We start from the raw sequence: 25,759 nt of genomic DNA, 5'->3' as shown, positions 1-25,759 counted from the left end.
TAAAAGGGTTGCCTGGCACAATGTCTTTCCAGGATGGAATTTTGGTGTTTCAGTAAGCTGTGCACGGGCCTACCAGAATTTGTTTGATGTGTTGAGTGAACTGGAAAAAGGCTTGAATCTGAAGTTGCTGAAATGTACATTCAGGTTTGGTGAGATGGAATAGTTACAGCAAACTATTAATCAGCAAGGTATAAAACCCAAACAGAATCATGGCTTTGCTATTTTGGAAGCATCGGTTCCTCACACAAAAGAACAATTGCTGTTATTCCTCGGCCAGGTTGCAACCATATTGGTCTACTGTGGAGTATGTGCCCGGCAGAGCCAACGTGCATGCAGACTGTATATGTTGGTTACCACTTAACCCAGGCCGTAGTTTCTAGGATAATGAGGAAGAGTATGATTGGCAATGTGATGGTATCCGGTGGTCATATTCAAGGAGGTGTGAAATCGAAATATATATGAGGATGTAGAAATCTGTTTAGTATTGGAGCATATGTTTAAGGGTTGACCAAATGAACATAAGCTCAAAAATGACCTTAGTGCAGTTTTCAAGGTAACGGATGTAATGATGAGGCATAGTAGGACATCCTTCGGTGGGAGAGAAAGAAGGTTTTGGGGTTGGAATATGAAGGACAATTGATTATGACTTTCACGAAAATGTGGCTAGGGGAATATTACTGGTGGCCAAGATTTGCCAGGATGGTCGATGATTGAATGCATGGGTGTCTTAAGTCTGCCAACAATGATAAATCAGCTGCTCCGTGCCTTACTGAATGTTCTCCTGTAGGTTATGCCCAAGGTCCATAGAGGATGCTTTGCAGCAACATATGGGGCCCTTTTTGTGCACCTCCAAGAAGAGAAGCCTTTGCTCTCATATCTGGAGGACTATTTTACAATATGGCCAGAGGCCAGAATGGTGGAGAGAATTACTCCAAGTTCAGTGATAGTGTTTATGGATGTATTTTGTAAGGAAGGTTTGACAGGAGAACTAGTTTCGGACAACAGTTCTCAATTTGTCTGCAAAGAAAATGACTCATCAAGATATGGCATTATGCACAACAGAGTTGCAAACAATCATCCCCAGTCCAACGGACAAGATGAAACATTCAATAGAGTAGTGATAGAGGCTGTGTTGTTAGCAGTGAAGGGTGCTTTACCATGGAGGACTGTTTTTTATGGGCTAGCACGGAAGTGCTCCGTCCATTCTGTAATCTCTCTTTGGGCTTGAAACCACGCCCATGCCACATCAGTCACTTACATTGGTTCGTGGGCTTGCCTTTTAAAATCCGCTTGCTTTCATTTGTGAAAGGCATGCATACGTCATGCCTTTTCCGGTGTTTAGCCCACCTACACAGCACCGGTAAAGTACCAAAAACATACGAGGCTCGATGTTTTCAGCCTGGAGTCCGGACTACTTTATCTGTTTATTTTCTAAGCAGCGCGATCGCGCTGCATTTTACATAGCGTGATCGCGCTGCATTTTTTTTTTTTTGCTTTACAACGCTAATAGCTCTAACTTGAACAAATGTGAGATCCGTTGCATTGAAAATGCTTGTTTAATTATAGGACCATGCCCAAGTCTCCCTTCAAATTACTTGGAGGGAGGAAACCTGGATCTACATTGATTCCTTGGCGGCTTGGAGATGGAGAAATTCAGGGAAGTCATTGTGGAGTGGTATCATGGGAAGATGAGGAAGTTTGTGAATAGTAAAAGTGGAAAACCTTGCCAGTCATCATTTTCAAATTGATGAATGGGTTTGAATCAAACTTCCTATGGAGGTACAACAAGGGTTGCCAAAATGATCCAATCCTGTTATGGTTATAGAAATTTTTAGAAAGGTACTGAGAGCGGAAGGGGGAAATCTGGAATTTGAGTAGATTTTCTGTCTATTCCTATTCAGGTGAGAAAATGAACAAGGGACTGTGGTGTTGCTGATGGTGACAGCCTGTGATTCTGGTCCTCTGATGACTGAGTCTGGAATGGCTGTTGAGTCTGGTTCGGTTATGGTGTGTAATGGTGTGCCAAGTGTTTGGTGTTCTGAAAGAGTTGCCACATCGTGATATGCGTGTGAGGAGTAGTGCATGCCTGAGGAATATGCCTGACAAGTTCATTTTTCATCTTAACATTGTGAAGGTGTTTTCCAATATGTTACTTGTGTTTTTTTTTTTGTTTGTTAATTTTTGTTGTTGTTTTTCTTTTCCCATTCGTTGTATTATTGATATTTTAAGGGGAAAGATGTGTGGTATTCTCAAATAAATATTGGGTGGTGATGGGTTCAGGTATGGTTGTGAAGTAATTCGTAGCAGTTGGTGGAGTTGCTGTGGCGGCTGAGGGTCGCTCTTGTTCTGCTCCTTTTTATCTGCGGACTTGTCCTACCTGTGTGTCCATGCTTTTTCAGGTGCTCGGTAACATCTGGTTGTTGACTGCATGTTGTACAATTTAGGTTTAATACCCATCCTTCGTCGCTGATTGGTTGTGCTCTCTACCTCTTACAGCGGCATTCCCTGCCTTGACCGACAACCACATAAGCCATAACTCTACCCTGGGAGGATACCTTGGAGGCGTCGAGAGCAAATCACCCTATCCGCCGCCCCAGGTTACGCCTTCCAGATACTCCCCTGTCCCCCGGCACATGATAGGGGAGGAAGATTTCAGCAGGTAGGAGCCCAGAAGGTACTGCAAAGATTGGGGATGTTTTAGAGGGCGCGCCTGGGCGAATGGTGGCAGCGTGAAGGGAACATAAGGGCAGTGGGGGAGCAGAGGAAAGTCCTTTTGCAAGGAAGTGGTATGGAATTGTGTTATGTGGTAATGCCTGCAGTGTGGGTCTACGTACGACTGCCTTCATGCCAGGGTGGGAGTGATGGCTCTGGCTTTTCATAGGGTCTGATCTTAGGGTTTGTACTGGCACTGATGAAAGGCCTCAAAGGAACAGCATCTCCCAAATACATGGCAAGTGATGGTGCGCTGTGGATTAGTGGCACAGATGTCCCTTGGGCGTGGTAGCTGCAGAGTGAGTGGTCACTAAACAAGACAAGGAACTTGTGGTCATCAAAAGGAACCGTGTCAAAGTGGACAATTCCTGACATGGGAATGGGGCAGCGACAAGAATGTGAATATGGGAAGAAATAAGTTTAGAGTACATGAAGAGCAGTGCACTACCTCCATACAGATCTCTAGTAAGGCCTCATCTGAAGGATTATGCCACGTTCTGGAGGTCACATTTGGAGTTTGGTCTCGGATTATATCGTGTCCAACCGAACTCCTAGTGAATGTGCTAGCTGGGACTGTAAGTTTTTTAAAATTCATTCTTCAATGGTTAAATGTCCTTTTACACTCTTTAATAAACATGTAGAATTTATACCTAAAATGTTGTGGGTCACAATGAGGTGTGATTATTGCCTTTTTTGTGAGAGGAGTGAATGAGTGGGTTTGTGGTGGGCCTGGGGGTCAGCCATAGAGTGAAGAAGCTCAGTCTGGTTCTGGCCACAGAGCCTGTCTTTATTCAATTACCCTTTCAACCAAAGCCCTTCCTGTGCTGCCCTTTGTTTCTGGCACATCACCTTCTAACAATCCTACATCTCACTCAGCAGAACCAGGCCTACTCTCGATGTAGCGTGCATAGGAAACCCCCCGAAGGCCTCAAACCCACCCTACTACTATGGGGCGGACTTATAGTGTACCTTTCAATCACAAAGGCATGTTCCAAACACCCAAACTCCTCTTTAAAGCATCAGTTAGGATGCTGTGGACAAGGGTAGGTCTTGATCTAGAAATAGGACCCCTTGGCATTGGCACTCTGGCAGTGCTCATCACTTTGTGGCCTGCTGCCAGCTTGAGGCAAGAACAGTGGGGTAAGCCACTCCTGTGACGTGATCCGTGACCCCTTCTCCTGGCCCTGCTACTGTCTACCTGGAAGTTGTGGCCAGCTGAAACCAACCACCATCCTCCACCACCCGCACCACCAACCTAAAACCACCCACCTGCCACCAACCACCCATCTCCAACCACCACCACCCGCACCACCAACCCACCACCACCCTCCTGCCGCCAACCACACACCTCCAACCACCAATCCACCTCCACCCACCCTCCACTAACCACCCACCATTACACAGTTGTTTATACCTGTTTAGAGACAGGAAACAGCACACACCAGGTTACATCTCCTGCCTGCCAAGCTTGGACATTCAAGAGCCCTCTTCAGAGACAGCACCCAGCTTGTCTCCCTGCTGAGGGCTAACCGCAGAACCACCTCCCGCTTGCCCCCTACAAACAAGGGGAACCACGGATGGAGCCCACCCATGTGGGATTGCCCACAACACTTGTTCTAATTGATAGTTTTTTGTAGGCGAGAACCTGCCCCATAGTAGAGAAGTAAGTACAGAAGAGTGTGGTATGCGTGAAGCCCTATGACAGGTTTAGGTGCTGGAAGTGGGGGTGGGGAGAGGTGGTGCTGCACCAGCCCCAAGATAACCACGCTGGAGTTCAGAAGGTGAATAACACTAAAGATGACCTTAAACTTTATTTTGATCGTGTCACATTTGCTGTGTCTTAAAAGACAGAGATCAAATGACAGTCTGTTTGCTGACTAATTGCTGCCTTTTCTTTTAATGTTGAGATGTTGTTTACTTTTCTTTCTGTGGCTGCAAAGTGAAAGGATTTTGTAAAGTGAACTATGAGACAATCTGGCTGGTGTGAACGGAAAGGCTGAATGATGCCAGTGTCCTCTAACACCAAACAACATTTAAATACCAATAAATGAACTGTACAAATATTTCAAAATATATAACCAGTTAGGAAAACAGAAGTGAAACACTTTTTTCCTAATTTTGAAGTGCAATGGAAACACAAATTTAAATAGGATAAAAACAAATAAAGACCCTTTACTTAGTGATGCACAAATGACAAATATTCAATGAAACCCAATTTCTTCACATTACTGTTTGTCCACTGTTTATAGTTTTATCAGTAGAACTGTGTGTCTGTGCAAATGTAGTGGAAATTTCAATGAAAAACTGTGGTTTGTAAATGACAGTGCGCTGCCGCACCATGCTTTAGTGACACGTGTGACCGTGTGCTCCACAATTCTCCACCAGTTCCACACCACCCCCTTACCACCTCCTGCTGAGAGGGCGTGGTCCTTTGCTAAACGTGTTCTTCGCGTGACGCTTGCATTTTTCAGAGTTCCTATGCGTTCAGTGATGTAACATTCCACCCGCGCAGGGTCACCTCCGGGTATTCGGTGGTCAGTGTTCTGTGGGCGGGGCTTGTCAGAAGGAGGAGGGGCTATAGTGAGTCAATAACAGGGAACCCTTTAGACCCCTCCTGGCCAGTAGGCTTGGAGGTGTCACCCAAGGCCACGGGCGAGTAGCAGGACCTTTCTCTTTTGGGTCCTTTCCTACTTGTGCCGCTGGATTTTCACAAATACATTTTGACACAACGACCTGAACTTTCACAGGGAATTAAATGGGCAATGCGGGCCTGCACTTCTTTCACTTGAAAGGGAGCGTACAGGCACTTCTCAGCAGCCGTGCGGGATTTTAATGGGAGAGTACCGATCCTGCTCATGGGGGTGCAGTACTTTTAATGGGAGAGTACCGATCCTGCTCATGGGCGTGCAGTACTTTTAATGGGAGAGTACCGATACTGCTCATGGGGGTGCAGTACTTTTAATGGGAGAGTACCAGTACTTCTCATGGGGATGCAGTACTTTTGATGGGGGAGTACTGGCACTTCTCAGCAGGGGTATAGTACCTTTAGTGGAAAAGTATCAAAACGCCTCAGCAAGGGGTATTACTTTTAATGGAAGAGTGCCAACACATGTCTGCAGAGGTGCAGCCCTTAAAATGAGTGAGTACAAGCACTTCAAGTGCTGGCAGACCGAGTCAGCGCAGGTCTGTGAGGGTGGGGTGATGTGGTTACAAGGGCTGGGAGTCGGAGTCAGCGCAGGTCTGTGAGGGTGGGGTAATGTGGTTACAGGAAATGGAGTCAGCGCAGGTCTGTGAGGGTGGGGTGATGTGGTTATAAGGGGTGGGAGATGGAGTCAGCAGAGGTCTGTGAGGATGGGGTGATGTGGTTACAAGAGCCGGCAGACACAGTCAGCGGAGGTCTGTGAGGAGGGGGTGATGTGGTTACAAGAGCCAGCAGACGGAGTCTGCGGAGGTCTGTGAGGATGGGGTGATGTGGTTACAAGGGCCGGCAGATGGAGTCAGCGGAGGTCAGTGAGGATGGGGTGATGTGGTTACAAGAGCCGGCAGATGGAGTCAGTGCAGGTCTGTGAGGGTGAGGTGATGTGGTTACAGGAGATGGAGTCAGCGCAGATCAGTGAGGATGGGGTGATGTGGTTACAAGAGCCGGCAGATGGAGTCAGTGCAGGTCAGTGAGGATGGGGTGATGTGGTTATAAGGGGGGCAGATGAAGTCAGCGGAGGTCAGTGAGGGTGGGGTGATGTGGTTATAAGGGGGGCAGATGGAGTCAGCAGAGGTCAGTGAGGATGAGGTGATGTGGTTACAGGAGATGGAGTCAGCGCAGGTCAGTGAGGGTGATGTGCTTACAGGAGATGGAGTCAGCGGAGGTCAGTGAGGGTGGGGTGATGTGGTTACAGGAGATGGAGTCAGCGGAGGTCAGTGAGGATGGGGTGATGTGGTTATAGGAGATGGAGTCAGCGGAGGTCAGTGAGGATGGGGTGATGTGGTTACAAGGGGAGGCAGATGGAGTCAGCGGAGGTCAGTGAGGATGGGGTGATGTGGTTACAGGAGATGGAGTTAGCGGAGGTCAGTGAGGATGGGATGATGTGGTTACAGGAGATGGAGTCAGTGCAGGTCTGTGAGGGTGGGGTGATGTGGTTACAGGAGATGGACTCAGTGCAGGTCAGTGAGGGTGGGGTGATGTGGTTACAGGAGATGGACTCAGTGCAGGTCAGTGAGGGTGGGGTGATGTGGTTACAGGAGATGGAGTCAGCGGAGGTCAGTGAGGATGGGGTGATGTGGTTATAGGAGATGGAGTCAGCGGAGGTCAGTGAGGATGGGGTGATGTGGTTACAAAGGGAAGGGAGGCAGATGGAGTCAGCGGAGGTCAGTGAGGATGGGGTGATGTGGTTACAGGAGATGGAGTTAGCGGAGGTCAGTGAGGATGGGATGATGTGGTTACAGGAGATGGAGTCAGTGCAGGTCTGTGAGGGTGGGGTGATGTGGTTACAGGAGATGGACTCAGTGCAGGTCAGTGAGGGTGGGGTGATGTGGTTACAGGAGATGGACTCAGCGCAGGTCAGTGAGGGTGGGGTGATGTGGTTACAGGAGATGGAGTCAGCGGAGTTCAGTGAGGATGGGGTGATGTGGTTATAGGAGATGGAGTCAGCGGAGGTCAGTGAGGATGGGGTGATGTGGTTACAAGGGGAGGCAGATGGAGTCAGCAGAGGTCAGTGAGGATAGGGTGATGTGGTTACAGGAGATGGAGTTAGCGGAGGTCAGTGAGGATGGGATGATGTGGTTACAAGAGCCGGCAGACGGAGTCAGTGGAGGTCTGTGAGGATGGGGTGATGTGGTTACAAGAGCCGGCAGACGGAGTCAGCAGAGGTCTGTGAGGATGGGGTGATGCGGTTACAAGGGCCGGCAGATGGAGTCAGCGGAGGTCAGTGAGGATGGGGTGATGTGGTTACAAGAGCCGGCAGACGGAGTCAGCAGAGGTCTGTGAGGATGGGGTGATGTGGTTACAAGAGCCGGCAGATGGAGTCAGTGCAGGTCTGTGAGGGTGGGGTGATGTGGTTACAGGAGATGGAGTCAGCGCAGGTCAGTGAGGTTGGGGTGATGTGAATACAAGGGATGGGAGACAGAGTCAGCGCAGGTCTGTGAGGATGGGGTGATGTGGTTACAAGGGCTAGGAGACAGAGTCAGCGGAGGTCAGTGAGGGTGGGGTAATGTGGTTACAAGAGCTGCCAGATGGAGTAAGTGCAGGTCTGTGAGGGTGGGGTGATGTGGTTACAGGAGATGGAGTCAGCGGAGGTCAGTGAGGATGGGGTGATGTGGTTACAAGGGCCAGGAGATGGAGTCAGCGGAGGTCAGTGAGGGTGGGGTAATGTGGTTACAGGAGATGGAGTCAGCGCAGGTCAGTGAGGGTGGGGTGATGTGGTTACAGGAGATGGAGTCAGCACAGGTCAGTGAGGGTGGTGTGATGTGGTTACAAGAGCCGGAAGATGGAGTCAGCGCAGGTCAGTGAGCATGGGGTGATGTGGTTACAAGAGCCGGCAGATGGAGTCAGCGCAGAGCCGGCAGATGGAGTCAGCGCAGGTCAGTGAGGATGGGGTGATGTGGTTACAAGAGCCAGCAGATGGAGTCAGCGCAGGTCAGTGAGGATGGGGTGATGTGGTTATAAGGGGGGCAGATGGTGTCAGCGTCAGTGAGGGTGGGCTGATGTGGTTACAGGAGATGGAGTCAGCGGAGGTCAGTGAGGGTGGGGTGATGTGGTTATAAGGGGGGCAGATGGAGTCAGCAGAGGTCAGTGAGGATGGGGTGATGTGGTTACAGGAGATGGAGTCAGCGCAGGTCAGTGAGGGTGGGGTGATGTGGTTACAAGAGCCGGCAGATGGAGTCAGCGCAGAGCCGGCAGATGGAGTCAGCGGAGGTCAGTGAGGGTGGGGTGATGTGGTTATAAGGGGGGCAGATGGAGTCAGCGGAGGTCAGTGAGGGTGGGGTGATGTGGTTATAAGGGGGGCAGATGGAGTCAGCGGAGGTCAGTGAGGGTGGGGTAATGTGGTTACAAGAGCTGCCAGATGGAGTAAGTGCAGGTCTGTGAGGGTGGGGTGATGTGGTTACAGGAGATGGAGTCAGCGGAGGTCAGTGAGGGTGGGGTGATGTGGTTACAGGAGATGGAGTCAGCGCAGGTCAGTGAGGGTGGGGTGATGTGGTTACAGGAGATGGAGTCAGCGCAGGTCAGTGAGGGTGGGTTGATGGGGACCCCATGGGGACCCCTTCCCTTTTGCGAATGGGTTAGCACCCATTTAAATGGGTTCAAACTGCGATTGTTTTGCGACCGCGTTCGCGGTCACAAAACAATCCTACATTGCACTGCTAGTCGCAATTAGGAAGGGAACACTCCTTCCTAATTGCGAGTCATACACCTGTTTTGCGATTCGGTAACCAGGTTACCGAATCGCAAAATGGGGTTTGTGCATCGTGATGTGCTTTTTGCACATCGCAAACAACGGAATTCGCTGTTTGCGACGTGCAAAAAGCTACCTACATGTGGCCCAAGATGTTTAGCAGTGGGCAAAAGCTGTTTGCACCAGGAAAGGCTGCACTTTGTTTTAAAAACCTCACTGCTCCAAGCTCTGCGCCGTCCTGGCCCGTGCGGGGACTCACTGGCCATTTTGCCACTCTGCCAGTTCTTCAGTCGGCTGCAGGAAAGGGGGATCCTTTCAAAGCAGGATGGGCTGCCATGACCCCCCATTTTCCTATGACACTCATACTTACAACCTCTTGCAGCGTGGGTCTGATTGGAAGATTTCTGCCAGGACTGACGTTTGTTTACAGTCTGACCCTGATCACAGGGACTTGAATGAGAGATGAGACTCGAGGCGAAAGCCTAGAGCAGTGGTTCTTAACCTCTTGACTTATGTGAACCTCCACTTTATTATTACTGGAACCCCAGGACCCCCACTGAATCATTATTAGAATCCAGGGACCCCCCACTGAGTCATTACTGGAAGCTGAGGACTCCGGCCTAAACATTGTCAATGATTTGAACCACAAAACGATACACAAAAAATACACAAAGAAGCATTCACCAAACACATACACAAATGATAACACATTTTATTTAATTTGCAAACAAATATAAATAAAATAAAAAAATAATAGGAAGATTGGAGCTTTTCTAAATCCAATGCCACACATCGTCCATACTATGGGGGTCATTCTAAGCACCGCCAACAGGCTGGCGGTGCCCCGCTGGGCATTCTGACCGCGGCGGTTCGGCCGCGGTCAGAAGTGGAAAACCGGCGGTCTCCCACCGGTTTTCCGCTGCCCAAATGAATCCTCCATGGCGGCGCAGCAAGCTGCGCCGCCATGGAGGATTCTGACACCCCATACCGCCATCCTGTTCCTGGCGGTTCTCCCGCCAGGAACAGGATGGCGGTATGGGGTGTCGCGGGGCCCCCGTAAGAGGGCCCCAAAAAGAATTTCAGTGTCTGCTTTGCAGACACTGAAATTCGCGACGGGTGCAACTGCACCCGTCGCACCTTCCCACTCCGCCGGCTCAATTCTGAGCCGGCGTCCTCGTGGGAAGGTAGTTTTACACTGGGCTGGCGGGCGGCCTTTTGGCGGTCGCCCGCCAGCCCAGTGTAAAACACAGAATAGCCACAGCGGTCTTCCGACCGCAGTGCGGTATTCTGGAGGGGGGAAGTCTGGCGGGCGGCCTCCGCCGCCCGCCAGACTTAGAATCACCCCCTATATTCTGTTTGACGCGCCTGCGCTGCTCCCACAAATTAATCTGAGGGTACTAATTTAATTTTTAGCCTTCAATTTCAAATTCCTTGACATTCACAGTATGTTTTAAAATGTTCAATTGTACATTTAGCCACTTTATTTATATACACTTTATTAATCTGTTAATAATATTTAATTTTCTAAGCAGTCACGGAGCACCTGAGAAAGCTTCACAGACCCCTGGGGGTCCCCAGAACTCAGGTTGGGCACCACTGGCCTAGAGATGTGTACCAGAGCCAGAATTGGATTCAGTTTTGCTTGCTTCCTCATTGAAGGAGAAACAAGTCAGTTTTGTCAGATTTCATGCGAGGTGCACCAGAGAAGTCTCGGATTGGCTGGGGCTCAAGCGGTGCGTGACTTGGGCTGATATCCATTGGGAGAGCTGGTTCTTTTTAGAATACTGATAGATTGTGATGCCCGAAGAGGTCACAAGGCTGCATGTACACATTACAGATATGGGTGGAAGGGTGGAGCCTTGTGCAACCTCCTCGTCCGTAGGATCCTCGTCCGTAGGATCTGTAGGACTTGAGTTGGTCAAGTTTCTGATGTCCACAGTGATAAAGATGAGCGCCACCGGAGGATGGTTTGAGTGATGCCTTTTAAGGAGCAGGGGGTGGTGGATGGTATCAAAGACTGCTGATAGGTCTAGCAGCACGAGGATGTGCCTACGCGTCGTCCGAGGGCGGCGCACAGGGCGGTCCAACCCTGAAGAAGCAAGCCACGTCAGGCCCACTCTGATCCCACACCGCTGCGGGTCTGCAAAACCTCTGGAGAGAAAAAGTGAGCGTGTCCCAGTACAAAGGTGTACTGGGACAGCTTTTGGAGTGAGATCCCTCAGTAATGGTGCGGAGTTTCATGCAGTTCTACCTCTGTCCTAATGCGCATTACAGTGTTACTGACCCCGGCATCATTTTGGTAATTTCTCATAAGAAAATGTATGCAAAATTACCAACATTACACATTACACCACATTGTGTAATTTCGGGGAAAAAGTTTAACATGTGACATACCGTTCAGGTAATTTTTGACTGCAAAACTGCAAATCTGAGTGCAAGCTGCAGTGGGGTTTTTAGGTAAGCAGCTAGAAATCAACGCAAAATTACATTTTCGAGTTGAATTTTTACACAACAGACCATTTGGTAATTGTTTCATTGTGAGATAAATTTCACATAATTACACGTAGTTTGACATAACTTTTCAGAAAATTTGCATAATTATGCTATAGCAAATTGTACCAGTTTCTCACACCCCTATTTCCACACAGTCTTTTTGGGAGTGGAATGTGACAAACCCCATGTCCTGCATCGTCTTAAGCGTTTAACAGCGAGACACACAATGTCAAACTAGAGAGGGCACTAGTTATAGAATAAAAACAGGGGGATATGTGTATCGCCCCACTACTGACTGCTTTGTTAATAGAGCCCCCGTATTACCGACGCTGTCGCGACAGACATCGTGCATTGCGTATTACCAGCCAGTTTTGAGTTTTCGACTTGGAAATGGAAAATAAATGCATGAATTGCAGTTGTGTCCCAATCCTGCATGTTTTTCCTATATTCTTGGCTCTTCCCTGTGCACTATTTGCTAGATTTTTACAGCCAGATGTTTTCAGAGGAAAAAAAAAGAAAACTGCAGTGGAAAAACTTATAAACTTGATTTGGCTGATAATTGGTGTTATATTTATTTGTTTTTTTTCCCCTCAACTTTGGGGCGCCCTGGGCGATCCCCTATTTCACTTCTGTTGAGAGACCACGAGTGCCAGCTTCTGTCTCTGCAGGCTTACTGCCCTCTGAGGGCACAGAGATCCCGCCTGTTGCCCATGGCTTCATTTCTCGCCCACGGGCTCACTTCCCAAGAGCAGGCAGTGTTTGTGTTCAGCGGACACCTGTTTATACTGGAAGTGGCAGCCTGGCTCCTGTTTGTACAGACTGCTTCTAACAGGCGCTCAGCAGAGAGTGGAGGGAGGAAAATACATGACAAGGGGAGAGAGGGCGAGAGGTAAACGACAGAGTCAAAGGAAGACTGCACCCAGTAAAGCAATGATGGAAAAGGACGGTGGAGAGGGGCAATAAATGTCCATTGATGTCCATTTTAGCAGACAGAGCTATCACATTGTTCTAGTGCTTAATTTGAGCCACTGGTTTCCGGTGCTTGGCACCAGCTCTTCATATTGAACACTGGCACTTATGACAGTCTGCCACATGATGGCGCTGTGTGTATAAATTAGAGATCAGCAGAACAACGTCTGTTTATTAATTCAGTATACATTAAAAACAATGTATACTGGCAGAGCCATTCTTATAGCTTTGGGGGCCTGGAATGGTCTGAATTATCATTCTCGTATGGTTAGTGTTTGTGTAGGTATAGTCCTTAGCTGGGGCAGTGGGTGGTTAAAGCTGCAGCAATCTTCTGACAAGAGTCACACCGCATATTTTGTTACAAATTAAGCACTGCTTTCTTCAAGATCCACCCTTTGCTCAAGAAAGGGGGATGGGTGAGACGAGAGAGAGCGCGAGTGGGGATTGGAGGCGAGCCTGCCTTACTGCAACACCTGGAGGGGCCACAAGAGGGCAGCAGATTGCAATTAAAGGGCTAAACGTGGCTTTGTTGCAAAGGGAGAGGATTGTAAGCAATTGGCAAAGTCGAATCTGTCCAGTGAGAATCATTTACAAAGTGCCTTAACTTTAGATGTTGTCCCATCAGTGCTGCGATCGAGACAGACAAAAGATCTTGGGCCTGCTCTAAGGGCCTCCTTCAGCGGTAGTTCACAACGCTAACTCCGCCTGAGGAGCTACCAGTACCGGGGCTACCGACAGATCCATGTGGCTGAGTTATATTGCACTTACTACCCCTGACGAGGCATTGAAGCACTTTTCGGTGAGTAGCACGCTACTCCGGAGCCTAAAGGATTAGTGGTGAATTAGTGCAGGGGAATATAAATTGTTAATTCGAGGGGTGGACGTGAGAGTCTGTTTCATTGATTAGGATGAAGGAGGGACAGAGGAGGGAAGAGTCTAGAAAGTGTTATTTGGGAGATCATAGGAGTGAAATGAGTCAAAGGCGGGATAGAGGAGGGAAGAGTGTAGAAAGGGTTATTAGAGAGATCATTGGGATTATGGAAATGGTCCTTAGGTCACCCTGGAAATAAGTAATTACCAATAGAATTAGTTATTTAGGTCCCGATTCTCCTGGCACTTCTACATTTTCTCAACAGATTTTGGGTTCTTTCACCAACCGAAGTCTCCAGAGAAAAGACAAGAGATCTGCGAACTTACCGGACATTTTACCTCAGATGGGGCGCGTTACTAAAGTTTCCAGCTCATCTGAATGAATGGGGTGGGGGGTTGTAATCAAGGCCTGAATGGGAAGGTCCTCGAGTTAAAGATGACATGTATACAAGACTCCAGGCTCACTAAATCCCACCGATCTTCAAGGTGGCAAATGATTACGCACCACTAAAAGCACCGCTCTTGCAAATAAAACAAGCATTGGGAAAAACAATAGGCTTCGCTTTTATTTTGAGTCCTGACTAAAACAATTTTTTAAAACCTGCTGCAATTGTAAACATAAATTATTGCTTTCTGCATTGTAGACATCTGTGAAATACATTATTTTATGTGTGATGCTTGAAATGCCTAGAGTGGAACTTGTTTGTTAGTCATATGGAACCCTGTTATTTCTGCCGTACACATCTGCAGCCCACGATTCTGTAAATCAGCATCTGTTTGAGGCTCTGATGCACCTTTTGGCTGCGGCTCTAGAGGTTACCAGATGAGCCCATAACATCGGTACAGTGACCTGTGACGTTATTTATCATTGCATTCTGGGAGTTGTAGTCTTTGTTCGATTCAACTGAATGAATGTTCTAACCTGCATTACATACAGCGCACGCTGTACCTGGGTCTGCATTACAAATAAGGCACGCTGTCCCTGGGTCTGCATTACATATACGGCAGACCGTCCCTGAGACTGCATTACATATAAGGCAGACTGTTCCTGAGACTGCATTACATATAAGGCAGACTGTTCCTGGGCCTGCGTTACATATATGGCAGACTGTCCCTGGGCCTGCATTACATATAGGGCAGACTGTCCCTGGGCCTGCATTACATACAGTGCACGCTGTTCCTGGGCCTGCATTACATATAGGGCACGCTGTCCCTGGGTCTGCATTACATATATGGCAGACTGTCCCTGAGACTGCATTACATATAAGGCAGACTGTTCCTGGGCCTGTGTTACATATATGGCAGACTGTCCCTGGGACTGCATTACATGTAGTGTACACTGTCCCTGGGCCTGCATTACATATAGGGCAGACTGTTCCTGGGCCTGCGTTACATATATGGCAGACTGTCCCTGGGACTGCATTACATGTAGTGTACACTGTCCCTGGGCCTGCATTACATATAGGGCAGACTGTTCCTGGGCCTGCATTACATATAGGGCACTCTGTTCCTGGGCCTGCATTACATATAGGGCAGACTGTCCCTGGGCCTGCGTTACATATAGGGCAGACTGTCCCTGGGCCTGCATTACATATAGGGCACGCTGCCCCTGGGCCTGCATTACATATAGGGCACGCTGCCCCTGGGCCTGCATTACATATAGGGCACGCTGCCCCTGGGCCTGCATTACATATAGGGCAGACTGTCCCTGGGACTGCATTACATATAGGGCACGCTGCCCCTGGGCCTGCATTACATATAGGGCACGCTGCCCCTGGGCCTGCATTACATAAAGGGCACGCTCCCCCTGGTCCTGCGTTACATATTGTCATTGTGTGACAAATTAATAACTATGCCCCATAGTGCTGTTTATTGTGTTATAAATTCAGTGCTACGAGCTCCACAAGACGGATAAAAAACCCAGTCGTGGTGGCTAAGACGAAGGAAAGCTGAGAGCTTTCTGGAGACCAGGTGATGGCCAGGCCAGGAAAGCCTGCATGTGGTCTGCTTCCGGTCCGGCCCGAACAAAACATGTACTTCCGGTCCGTTATCCTGCTTTGCCCCAGCTGTGAGCTAACCAATGGGAGCACAGTTCTTTGAACCAGAGGAAGGTTAGTACCTGAGTTTTCCGGTATTGTGTTGTATTTTTTTTACTGCTTGCTTCCCTGAACACGGCGTTGTAGCGCTTTATGGCATGTGAACACTAGTCTGGGACCATTGCTGTTTGTTACCTATGAAACTTTATTGACACACTGCAGCCAGGCGAGTTTTAATATAGATTTTCCTTTGAAGAAAAAAAAACACTATTCGAGTGAGGTCACTTCTCATGAGGTTACCTGGGATCAAAGGTCACACCGAGTCACTTTCATTACTGCATGGGTTTGTTGAACGGACTGTTGGAAAGTGCTTTTGGTCTGGTGAGTAGGGCGTGTTTTCAGGCACTTTTAGGGCAGATTTATGATAAGTGGAGCTGCACCCAGTGCTGCGCCAGTTTTCCTGCGCCCCTTAGCACCCCCCTAACTCCACAACGTGTGCGCTGTATTTAATATACGGCGCACCATGGCGGTAGTTAAGGAACTAGCGTCAGAATTTGACGCTAGTTCAGCACGCTGCACGATGAGCATCAGAAATGTTGACGCTAATCCTGCAAAGCACCCGAGGCCCATTCAAACCAATGGGAGCCTCCTTTGAACGCCTGCTCTGAAGAGATTTCTTTGCGCCATTTTTTAGGCCCCCCCCTAACGGGGGAACGCCCCCTTTGCATACATTATGCCTAGCACAGACATAATGTGGCGCAAAGGGTAACAAAGTGGTGCAGTCCGCCGCTTTGTAAATTTGCAGCAGCGATTTTGGCCTTGAAAGGCCACGTTAGCGTAATGCCGTTATGTGGCGCTAGGAGGCGCTAGGGGCGCTTAAATCAGGCCCTTAGTTTACTTGTTACATGGAAAGCAGAGGCCTCCTACCCCTGCATGCGTAGCACTGCTCCCAAAAAGGTCAGGCCTGGCCGGTGACGTCTCGCCCGGTGAACTGATGACCTGTCTGTTGTGTAGCAGGCAGGTGCCCTCTCGTACCCACACAAACTCTCACAACCCCGAAATGTGTGGATCTACCAGTAAAGGCATTCCCCACATTGAGCGCTCACTGCTGACCTCTGTCAGGGGCAGTTTCACATCGAGTCTTGGCAAGGCCATTTTAGCCTTTCATCCTCTCGAGATCGGTAAGAGTAGCATTGAAATGAGCAACACTGGCTATCTGCAGCACTTAGAAACTGTGCGAAGCGCTATGCACCCCCCTCCCCACATTCCCCTCCATACGCGCCCCCGTCCGGCCTTCCTTCTGTCTGAGTTCCAAGAAGGCGCCTCTCATTCCTGGAATCACTTTCAGCCGCCTTGTCTCAGAGGACGTGAATATCATGTCTATTAATCTTTTTTTTAAAAGTCTTTTGTTATTGTTTTGTTTCCAAAATGGCTCTTTTCAGTCCCCGCTTCTTGCAATTACTGGTAATGACAGCTGCATCAGAGCAGTCTCTGCAGCTGTGAGATGCAACGCTTCATACAGCATGGGAGGCCGGAGGGTTGTTCTGTTTGGGCGGGGCTGGGAGACATTGATGTGTGGCGTCTTAGGTGGGCAGTTGTCTCACTGCTTCCCTCTTGCTTTTCTTACATATGTGTTTAAAATGTTCTCGCTTTCCTCCTGCAGCAGTTGCTATGGTGGGTGGTGTCCACCGTTCCTACCTGCGTGTTCTTGTTATCTTTGTGGTTTGTCGGTGTCCCCCCTGCAGTCTTTTGATATTGTTTCTTGTGTGATTTCAGTTTTCTCATTACTCCTGCTGTTTCTTGCTTTTGTTCCCTGTGGGGTTACCTGGAATGTTCCTCTGGTCCCCGTGTATCTTCCTGTTGGTGAGCCATCTATATTCTTCCTGTATTCTTGTTATCTTTGTGGTTTGTCGGTGATCTTCCTGCAGCCTTTTGATGTTGTTTCTTGTGTGGTTTGAGTTTTCCCATTCCTCCTGCTGTCTTTTGCCTTTGTTCCCTGTGGGGTTAGCGGATTTGTTCTCCCAGTCCCTATGTATCTTCCTGTTGGAGAGATATCTTTCATTATCCCTAGATTCTCTTGCTCTTGTTATTTTTATGGTTAGTTTGTTATCCCTCCACTCTGCCTGCACATTCCTGTGTGGTTTCTATTCTCATTCACGATGAAGCCTTTTCCTGATTCAAGTATTAATGGTGTTCTCTCGTTTCCCATGGTCACGCTAACATTTGCTGTTTTTTGGGTGGGCCATTTCTCATAGTTGCTGAAGTATTTTGTTGTTGTTGCCTGTTTGGCAGTGTTCTCCCTCCAGATTTGTGTTATTGTTCATATAATTGGAGTTCTTCCATTGCCTGTGTAGTCTCTTCTTCTTGCTGTGTCTTGTGTGTTTGACAGTGTCATCTATGCTGCCTGCAGTTTTGAAGTATTTTCTAGTGTTGTTGATGTTTTCCTGCAGTCTCCCACTGTTGTTTCTTGTTTTGTTGTTGTTACACTATTATTTCTGCAGTATCTTGCTGTTAATTCCAGTGTTTACAGTGTCCCCCGCCCTTCCTGTAGTCTCTTGCTGTTGTTTCTTGTGTGGTTGTCATTACACTATTATTTCTGTGGTGTCTTGCAGTTATTTCCAGTGTTTATGGTGTTCCTTCACCCTCCCTGCAGCCTCTTGCTGTGGTTTCTTGTGTGGTTGTTGGTACACCATTACTTCCAAAAAGGCAAGCTGGTACACCCAAGAACTCAGAACAGCAAAACAAGACCGCAAACAGCTGGAGAGGAGATGGCGCGTCAGCAAGGACACCTCCGACAGAGCAGCCTTCGAGACCTCCCTCGACCTGTACCACTGCCAGCTGAGAGCAACAAAGAAGACAGCCCTTGCCACACGCATCAAAGCCAGTGTTAATAACACTAAGAAACTTTTCAGCATCGTTAAGGAATTCTCCAACCTGGCTGACAGTGAGAACAACATCACACCCTCACAGGAGCTGTGTGACAAGCTTGCCCACTTCTTACACAACATCGCAACCATATATACTGAAACTTCGAACCCCAACCCACACCTACGGACTTCCTCGCCAGATATGCCACCACTGTAATCGACACAAACCACATACTGACCACCTGGAACATCCTCTCCACCCAGGACATCAGCTCCACCATGAAATCCTTCCACTCTGGAGCTCCCACAGACCCATGCCCGCACTACATCTTCACCATTGGAAACCAAAGCATCAGCCAGGAACTCACCATCCTGCTCAACACCTATCAACACCGCTACATTTTCCAACGCCTGGAAACACGCCGAAGTCAGACCACTACTCAAAAAACCCTCCGCCGAACCCAGCGAATCCAAAAACTAGCGGCCAATCTCCCAGCTTCCATTCCCAGCAAAGGTACTGGAAAAGATCATCAAAAAGCAACTCATGACATACCTGGAGCAGAACCAACTACTCAATGCCTCCCAGTCCGGCTTCCGCAGCAATCAGCACCAAAACTGCTCTGATCACATTCACCGATGACATACGAACCCTCCTCAACTGAGGACCAACAGCAGCTTTGATCCTCATCGACCTCTCAGCAGCTTTCGACACCGTACCCCACCGCATGCTAATCAAAAGACTCCACCACATTGGTAGCCAAGGGGACACCTCAAATGGATCACCTCCTTCCTCACCGGAAGAACCCAAATCTACCTCCCACCTTTCATCTCCGAACCCAAGGAGATCACCCCCAAGGCTCATCCGTCAGCCCCATGCTCTTCAACACACATATGACTCTGCCGGTCAACATTGTCAGATCCCACTCTCTTAACATAATTTCCTTTGCAGATAACACCCAACTCAACCTCTCAGTAACTGACAACCCCTGACCCTACAACTAGCTTCCACAGGTGAATGACAAGTATTGCTGCATGGATGAAGAACAACTGCCTGCAGCTGAACACAGACAAGATGGAAGTACTGATCTTTGGCAACAGCAGCAACACATGGAACGGCTCCCGGTGGCCATCAGATCTAGGAGCCACACCCACACCCTCCGACCATGCCAGAAACTTGGAATCATCACTGACAACAGACTCACCATGAAATCACAGATCAACGCCGTCTCCTCCGCCTGCTTCCTCACTTTGCGTATGCCAGGTAAGGTATTTCTGCGGTGTCTCGCAGTTATTTCCGGTGTTTATGTTGTTCCTCTACGCTTCCTGGGGTCTCTTGCTGTTGTTTCATGTGTGGTTGTTGGTACACTATTATTTATGCGGTGTCTCACAGTTATTTCCGGTGTTTATGTTGTTCCTCCACCCTTCCTGGGGTCTCTTGCTGTTGTTTCTTGTATGATTGTTATTACACTATTATTTATGCGGTGTCTCACAGTTATTTCCGGTATTTATGTTGTTCCTCCACGCTTCCTGGAGTGTCTTGCTGTTGTTTCATGTGTGGTTGCTGGTATACTATTATTTCTGCAGTGTCTGCAGTTATTTCTGGTGTTTAAGTTGTTCCTCCACCCTTCCTGGAGTGTCTTGCTGTTGTTTCTTGTGCGGTTTTTAGTACACTATTATTTCTGCGGTGTCTCGCAGATATTTCCAGTGCTTATGGTGTTCCTCCACGCTTCCTGGAGTCTCTTGCTGTTGTTTCATGTGTGGTTGTTGTTACACTATTATTTCAGCGGTGTCTTGCAGTTATTTCCGGTGTTTATGTTGTTCCCCCACCCTTCCTGGAGTCTCTTCCTGTTGTTTCATGTGTGGTTGTTGTTACACTTTTATTTCAGCGGTGTCTTGCAGGTGTTTCTGGTGTTCCTCCATGCTTCCTGCAGTCTCTTGCTGTTGTTTCTTGTGTGGTTGTTGTTACACTATTATTTATGCGGTGTCTCGCAGTTATTTCCGGTGTTTATGTCGTTCCTTCACCTTTCCTGGGGTCTCTTGCTGTTGTTTCTTGTGTGGTTGCTGGTACACTATTATTTCTGCGGTGTCTGCAGTTATTTCCAGTGTTTCTGGTGTTCGTCCACCCTTCCTGGGGTCTCTTGCTGTTGTTTCTTGTGTGGTTGTTGGTACACTATTATTTCTGCGGTGTCTCACAGTTATTTCCAGTGTTTATGTTGTTCCTCCACCCTTCCTGGAGTCTCTTGCTGTTGTTTCTTGTGTGGTTGTTGGTACACTATTATTTCTAGGATATCCTGCAGTTATTTCTGGTGTTTATGTTGTTCCTCCAGCCTTCCTGGGGTTTCTTGCTGTTGTTTCTTGTGTGGTTGTTGTTACACTATTATTTCTGCGGTATCTCGCAGTTATTTCCGGTGTTTATGTTGTTCCTCCACCCTTCCTGGGGTCTCTTGCTGTTGTTTCTTCTGCGGTTGTTGTTACACTATTATTTCTGCGGTGTATTGCAGTTAGTTCCGGTGTTTATGTTGTTCCTCCATGCTTCCTGGTGTCTCTTGCTGTTGTTTCTTGTGTGGTTGTTGTTATACTATTATTTCTGCGGTATCCTGCAGTTATTTCCGGTGTTTCTGTTGTTCCTCCACCCTTCCTGGGGTCTCTTGCTGTTGTTTCTTCTGTGGTTGTTGGTACACTATTATTTTTTGTGGTGTCTTGCAGTTGTTTATGTTGTTCCTCCATGCTTCCTGGAGTCTCTTGCTGTTGTTTCATGTGCGGTTGTTATTACACTATTATTTATGCGGTCTCTCGCAGTTATTTCCGGTGATTATGTTGTTCCTCCATTCTTCCTAGGGTCTCTTGCTGTTGTTTCTTCTGTGGTTGTTGGTACACTTTTATTTCTGTTGTGTCTTGCAGTTATTTCCGGTGTTTATGTTGTTCGTCCACCCTTCCTGGAGTCTCTTGCTGTTGTTTCTTGTGTGGTTGTTGTTACACTATTATTTCTGCGGTGTCTTGCAGTTATTTCCGGTGTTTATGTTGTTCCTCCATGCTTCCTGGAGTCTCTTGCTGTTGTTTCTTGTGTGGTTGTTGGTACACTGTTATTTCTGCGGTGTCTCACAGTTATTTCCGGTGTTTATGTTGTTCCTCCACCCTTCCTGGAGTCTCTTGCTGTTGTTTCTTGTGTGGTTGCTGGTACACTATTATTTCTGCGGTGTCTGCAGTTATTTTCAGTGTTTCTGGTGTTCGTCCACCCTTCCTGGGGTCTCTTGCTGTTGTTTCTTGTGTGGTTGTTGGTACACTATTATTTCTGCGGTGTCTCACAGTTATTTCCGGTGTTTATGTTGTTCCCCCACCCTTCCTGGGGTCTCTTGCTGTTGTTTCTTGTGTGGTTGTTGTTACACTATTATTTCTGCGGTGTGTTGAGGTTTGCTCATTTAAAGCAAACTCCTACCCCGCCACCCCCAAAAAAACAAAAACAAAAAAAAGCAGTCTTCCAGACACCCCATGCTTTTAGAACCTCTTTCCAGACGATGTTTTCTATGAAACCTAATCTGTTTTTCCAAGCATCCAGCGCTGCACGAAGTGGCCGCCAGGTGGCGCTGCGGCGCCACATAAATATCTGTGATGAAGAAATACTCACAGAACACACAGGTGTGAGGACCCTGGCCTGAATATATTATTAAGGGGGCGACCAGGCGTCCCGGATGTGCCGGGAGAGTCCCGGTGTTCCCCGAGCTGCCCCCCCAGACTTCGGGAACTGCAGCCGGTCTTTAGCGGGGGCTGAGTGGGAACCATGGGAGGAGAGTTTTTATGTTAGTAGCAGGTCTTATAAGAAAGCAATTTACAGGCATGACACTGGCTTTAAAAATCGCATTTTATTTATGTTCTTAGCGCCTCTGCTGTAACTCCACGCTGATGAGCGCTGTCATTCTGTGCGCTGGCTTGAAGTAAAATTGCAGTCCTTATTCAATTTTAGCAAATGTCCCATTTTGGGGGATTTAAAATCCGATCACTCTACATAGAAACAGTCTCTTAATAATCACTGATTGGGATTCCAGGGCCTGACATGGTCCCGCCCTCCCCTCCCCAAACAGCGCATGGCCCCACACTCTCGAACAGGTGAGAGGACTCTGCAGTGGGGCCTGTGACGTCATCACACGACCCTCTGACGTCACGTGTAATGTAAAGAAGCGGCGAAGGTCGGTAAACTAGAAGGACGTGCCAGTCCTCCATTCGTTCATCCCGCCTGGTCCCCAGCCCCTGCCTGCTGACTGTGCCCACGGTGCATTACTAAAGTGACTCTCACACAGTGAGACACCGCTTGCGCCTCTCAGAAATGTGGTGTCTCTCACTTGGCCAGGCACTGCCCTGTCTCTGGCTGGCATACCTCTGGGCGCTGCCAGGCTGAGGACACCGGAGTGAGGTGAGGCAGGGAATGAACTCCCAGGCTGCGGGTGACTCCCTGCCATGTAATGCAGGGCTGAGGGTGTGAGCTGGAGCTTGACCTGGTGAGGCGGTGTGAGCCGGCAGCACTCGGCGCACTGTGTGATCTTGGGGCAATCACGCGCTGCTGCCTGTCATGAGGGTCGGGCTGTGTGAGGCTGAGGTTACGAGATAGCTCCACGTGACCAGAGACACAGCATTTCAGGTGCTTTTTTTTTCAAGTTCAGTTCTTTCCTTCTGTCACACACTGTGATCTAAAACCTGAGGTGAACCAGGGCTGTCCCTCCCAGAATGCACCGGCTCGTGTCTCAGGACAAGGCCCATAGTTGTGGCTTTTGTGCAGCAACTCACCTTGTGGGCACGGAGTCGACTGGTAAATTTCATTTAAATTAATCTCCCCAAACGACTTTTTTTTAACCTAAGGGAGAAATGTCCTCTTTTCATTTTGTTTAATACATTACTGCATCGCACTGATATATTTTCAGGCTGCTTCTGCAACCGGGCATACACTTCCTGGTGGAAACACAGGCCCCAGTTCACCCAGGCACCTTCCCACGTACACCCAACTTATCCACACAGGAGGGCAGCCTCCCACTCCAGAGTGAAAGAATCAGGACTGGCGGACCTTTACCCTTGCCTAGGGGCTTTGCAAATATGGGGATTCTGTATTCATAAATGTACATTTTAAGATGGGCTTGTTTGCGTGCCTGAAAAGTTTTAGCTGCAAATGGAAATCAGCATGTGGCTGTTCAAGAAACATTTTCAGGTACATTCCCTCCATGATGCTACTTTGAAATGTCCTCACGGCAGACAGTGTGGGTGGGGGGGGGGAGGACACACCCATATTACTTTGGGGGTTTCGGGGAAGGGTTTTTCCGTGATTATTCATGAAAAACTAGGACCATTGTACTTTTCCAAGAGTGCTCAAGGGATTCTTTGTCAATCCCTTCTTTAAATATTGGAAATGTCCTCCAAATGTCTGAGCTTCTGTATTTTTTCCTGCCCTTTGTGAATGGGTCACAATCAAAGGCCCTCTCTGGTCCTTGTCAGCACCCTGTCCCTCTCCAATCCACGTCCACACCCTACCCCTCTCTGGTCCATGTTCACACCGTACCATCTCTGGGCTATGTCCTTACCCTTTTCTTTTCCGGTCACCTCCATACTCTGGCTGCCAATCTCTGGGTCATGGCAACACCCTACCAACCTCCAGGTCATTCCTACATACTTCAACTCTCCAGGCCTCCTACATACGCTGCTCCTATCTAGGCTACCTCAAAATGCTTCCCCTCTCCAGGACACCTCCACATCCTGCCCTTCTCCTGGCCTCCTCCACATCTTGACCCTCTCCAGGCCACATCCACATGCTGCTCCTCTCTTGGCAATGCCCACATCCTGCCCCTCTCCCGGCATCCTCAACATCCTAACCTTCTCCAGTCCACCTCACCATCCTGCCCCTTTCCAGGCCACCTCCACACGCTGCTCCTCTCCAGGCCACCTCCACACGCTGCTCCTCTCCAGGCCACTACCACACACTGCGCCTCTCCAGGCCACCTCCACATCCTACCCCTCTCCAGGCCACCTCCACACACTGCTCCTCTCCAGGCCACCTCTACATCCTGCCCCTTTCCAGGCCACCTCCACACACTGCTCCTCACCAGGCCACCTCTACATCCTACCCCTCTCTGAGCCACCTCCATACGCTGCCCCTCTACAAGCCACTACCACACCCTGCTCCTCTCCAGGCCATCTCCAAATGCTGCCCATCTCCAGGTCACCTCCACATCCTGCCCCTCTTCATGCCACCGCCACACACTGCTCCTCTCCAGGCCACCTCAACATCCTGCCCTCTCCAGTCCACCTCCACACGCTGCTCTTCTCCTGGCCACCTCCACATCCTGTCCCTATCCTGGTCAGCTCCACATCCTGCCCCCTCTCTAGGTCACCTCCACATCATGCCCCTCTCCAGGTCACCTTCACATCCTGCTCCTGTCTAGACCACCTCCACACCCTGCCCCTCTCCAGGTCACCTCCACATCCTGCCCCTCTCCAGGCCACCTCCACATCCTGCCCTTCTCTAGGCCACCTCCACATGCTTCCCTCTCCAGGTCACCTCCACATCCTGCCCCTCTCCAGGGAACCTCTACACACTGCTCCTCTCCAGGCCACCTCTACACCCTACCCCTCTCTGGGCCACCTCCATACGCTGCCCCTCTCCAGGCCACTACCACACCCTGCCCTCTCCAGCCCAACTCCACACACTGCTCTTCTCCTGGCCACCTCCACATCCTGCCCCCCTCTCGAGGTCACCTCCACATCCTGCCCCCCTCTCCAGGTCACCTCCACATCATGCCCCCCTCTCCAGGTCACCTCCACATCATGCCCCTCTCCAGGTCATCTTCACATCCTGCTCCTCTCCAGACCACCTCCACATCCTGCCCCTCTCCAGGTCACCTCCACATCCTGCCCTTCTCTTGGCCACCTCCACATGCTTCCCTCTCCAGGTCACCCCCACACCCTGCCCCTCTCCAGGCCACCTCCACACACTGCTCCTCTCCAGGCCACCTCTACATCATACCCCTCTCTGGGCCACCTTCATACGCTGCCCCTCTCCAGGCCACTACCACACCCTGCCCCTCTCCTGGCCATCTCCACATGCTGCCCCTCTCCAGGTCACCTCCACATCCTGCCCCTCTTCATGCCACTGCCACACACTGCTCCTCTCCAGGCCACCTCCACATCCTGCCCTCTCCAGCCCACCTCCACACGCTGCTCTTCTCCTGGCCACCTGCACATCCTGTCCCTATCCAGGTCAGCTCCACATCCTGCCCCCCTCTCCAGGTCACCTCCACATCTTGCCACTCTACGGGTCACCTTCACCTCCTGCTCCTCTCCAGACCACCTCCACATCCTGCCCCCCTCTCCAGGTCACCTCCACATGCTGCCCCTCACCAGGCCACCTCCACATCCTGCCTTTCTCTAGGCCACCTCCCCATGCTGC

The 25,759-nt window shown here is 49.4% G+C and overlaps 1 protein-coding gene across 8 annotated transcripts in view; it reads left to right on the top strand.

Annotated features, from left to right (window-relative positions):
* The window catches only part of DLG3 (discs large MAGUK scaffold protein 3), a 1,213,683-nt gene that overhangs the window by 777,723 nt on the left and 410,201 nt on the right, over positions 1-25,759 (top strand). For all 8 annotated transcript variants that reach the window (XM_069209533.1, XM_069209549.1, XM_069209524.1 and 5 more), the window contains one exon: positions 2,497-2,659. In XM_069209533.1, the coding sequence (XP_069065634.1) occupies positions 2,497-2,659 (163 nt within the window). The remainder of the gene's footprint in view (positions 1-2,496; positions 2,660-25,759) is intronic.

Source organism: Pleurodeles waltl, chromosome 2_1 (genome assembly GCF_031143425.1).
Source record: "Pleurodeles waltl isolate 20211129_DDA chromosome 2_1, aPleWal1.hap1.20221129, whole genome shotgun sequence".
NCBI classification, from domain to species: domain Eukaryota; kingdom Metazoa; phylum Chordata; class Amphibia; order Caudata; family Salamandridae; genus Pleurodeles; species Pleurodeles waltl.
This window is presented reverse-complemented; position numbering and strand designations above follow the sequence as displayed.